The 2323-nt window shown below is 41.2% G+C and overlaps 1 protein-coding gene across 1 annotated transcript in view; it reads right to left on the bottom strand.

Annotated features, from left to right (window-relative positions):
* Window positions 1-1559, bottom strand: part of CSUI_003698 (spc97 spc98 family protein) — a 7603-nt gene extending 6044 nt beyond the window's left edge. The window contains exons 1-2 of the mRNA XM_068063893.1: window positions 1298-1559; window positions 261-427 (exon numbers count right to left, since the gene is read on the bottom strand). Of these exons, the coding sequence (XP_067924130.1) occupies window positions 261-427; window positions 1298-1535 (405 nt within the window). The 5' untranslated portion in view covers window positions 1536-1559. The remainder of the gene's footprint in view (window positions 1-260; window positions 428-1297) is intronic.
* Between the last annotated feature and the right edge of the window lie 764 nt (window positions 1560-2323).

Genomic DNA, 2323 nt, shown 5'->3' with positions numbered 1-2323 from the left:
TATATATGTATATATACATAGGTATGTGGATAGGGACATACCCACTCAGTTGTTTGGGTGTACATACACTCGAAGATTCATTCCTACATGATCTTGCACTAAGTCAAATTCACGTGCTTTCTCCTTGTTTTTCTTCTTCATTGCGGACGAAGTAAAATTACCTAGATATCTTTCATTCATCCATTCTTTGATCTATCTGTCTCTAACCCATTTTCTGTAGGCCTATCCACTATCTTTTTCTTTCTTTCTTATCTTTTTACCTTTGTAGAGTGTATATGCGACCATAGATCTGAGAGCTGTCTCTGAGCGAGGTGAAGATGAAGAAGAAAACGAAAGATAAGCTCGTAGGAAGATAAGGCTTGACTTCCGTACAGTAAAGACAGGGGCCACCCACACTGGAAGCGCAAACAAACCCGCCGATGCCAGTCTACAAGGAAAGAGAAAGAAAGAGAGAAAGACGATAGACAGATAGATAGAGATAAAAAGAGGACCGGAATGAAAGAAAGAGAGAAGAAAAAGACAAGAAGAAAGGAGAAAAGAAAGATAAAAAGAAAGAAAGAAAGGATGGTGAGAAGTGGAGATGATGTTGGAGAGAGAGAAGATGGAACCTAGCAGAGAGCACGAGGAAAATGAAGGAAAGACGAGAGAGACAAGAGAGATGCCTGCCTATCTACTACAGAGTCAGAGAGTGAAGAAAAAACAAAAAGAGAGAAAAATTCAGCGGAGAACGATTATATTGAGGCAGAAGAAGGAGAAGGACAGCCATGTGAGGTGTACGTACACCTCACATGGCTGTTCCTCAATACCAGAGGAGAAAACGCAAACGTAAACCTACTTTCATCTTCCCTTCTTTCTTCCTTTCTCTCTCTGTCTCTTCATGTTTTCTTTCATTCTTTCTTTCTTTTGTCTATTTCTCTTTCCTTCTTACGACACCTTCTTATCTATCAGGTCTCTTTTCTCTCTCTCTCCTTCTCTCTCTCATTGCTGCGTGGGTGGATAGGTCAGGGCCGTCATCCTACGTCAAGACACGAGTAGCAGGAGATTGTTTTCCTTTGCTCTAAAAGACGAAAGAGAAGATCTCTCCTCCTTGACAGGTTTCTACAGATAATGAATGGACTGTACATGGACATACAGATCGATAGACTGAGGCTAGAGAGAGAGAGAGAGATAAAGAGACAGACGACCCAAGATCGGACAGATGGATTCTGAGCATGCTTACAGAGATGAGCAATTCATCTAGAGAGTAGAAAGAGAAGAAGAAGAAGAAAGAGAGAGAGAGAAGCGTGTTTAATTTTACCTGAGGGAGATAGTCTTCTTGTTGTGAAGGCATGCAATGAAGATGAAGAGGCTTGAGGAAAACCGTTCCTTCCTTCTCCTTCTCTTGCTAAACCTCCATGCCTTTTAGTTGAAGAGAGAGCGTTGTCATACGGAGAAAGAAGAGAAGAAAAGCCTAAGAGTTTTCGTAGGCTTTCCTCTCGATCGGTTGAGTGAGAGAGAAGCTGAGCGGTCTCACACAGCGAAGGAATCGCATGCATAAAAAAAAAAATCTTCTCCTTAAACCTGGAAAAGAAAGAAAGAGAAAGAGAGAAAGAAAGTGTAGTGAGGAGAGAAGAAGAAACCGATCTTTCTCTTACTCACTAAAGAAAGAAGACGAATGAAAGAAGAATGGACGCATAGACTTCTGAAGTGTATCTACTTTTGTGAAAGAACGAGAGACTCTCGGGGAATCTCCAGAGCCGCCACGCCTATACACCTTCAAACAAATACACATGTATACATATACACATACACGTGGAGAATACCTACATAAACCTTTCTCGATTTCTCTCTATCTCTCGATCTATTTATTTCTCTATATATCTGTCATTCATATCTCTGTAGATCTACCATCACTATCTATTCATCTATCTATATCTATAGCTGTCTCTCTAGATCTATCTCTGTCTATGTCTTTGTCTATACCTCTCTGTGTATCGCTCTATGCCCCTCGCCCCGTCTGCCTCTATCGAGCTGAAGAAGACTGTGTGTATCGCGCGAACGTCCGCTTTCTTTATCTTCAATCTCTTGTCTCTCTTTCCTTCGTTCTTCTATCTAAACATCTCTATATGAAGATATCTACATAAGTACATGTGGATGCAACCCAACGTAAATAGACAGCCCTTAGTATGTTTCTCTGCAAAGGTGAAGCTATCCTCTCTCTCTCTTCTTTCTTTCTTTCTTTCTTCCTTCCTCTAACTATCTGTCTGCTTGTCTCTGCTTCGAAGGGAGGAAAGCGCGCGAAAGAGAAAGAAGAAGGAAGCTATCGATCCAGAAGACAAAGCAT

This window comes from Cystoisospora suis, assembly GCF_002600585.1.
Source record: "Cystoisospora suis strain Wien I chromosome Unknown contig_1668, whole genome shotgun sequence".
Taxonomy (NCBI): Eukaryota; Apicomplexa; class Conoidasida; order Eucoccidiorida; family Sarcocystidae; genus Cystoisospora; species Cystoisospora suis.
This window is presented reverse-complemented; position numbering and strand designations above follow the sequence as displayed.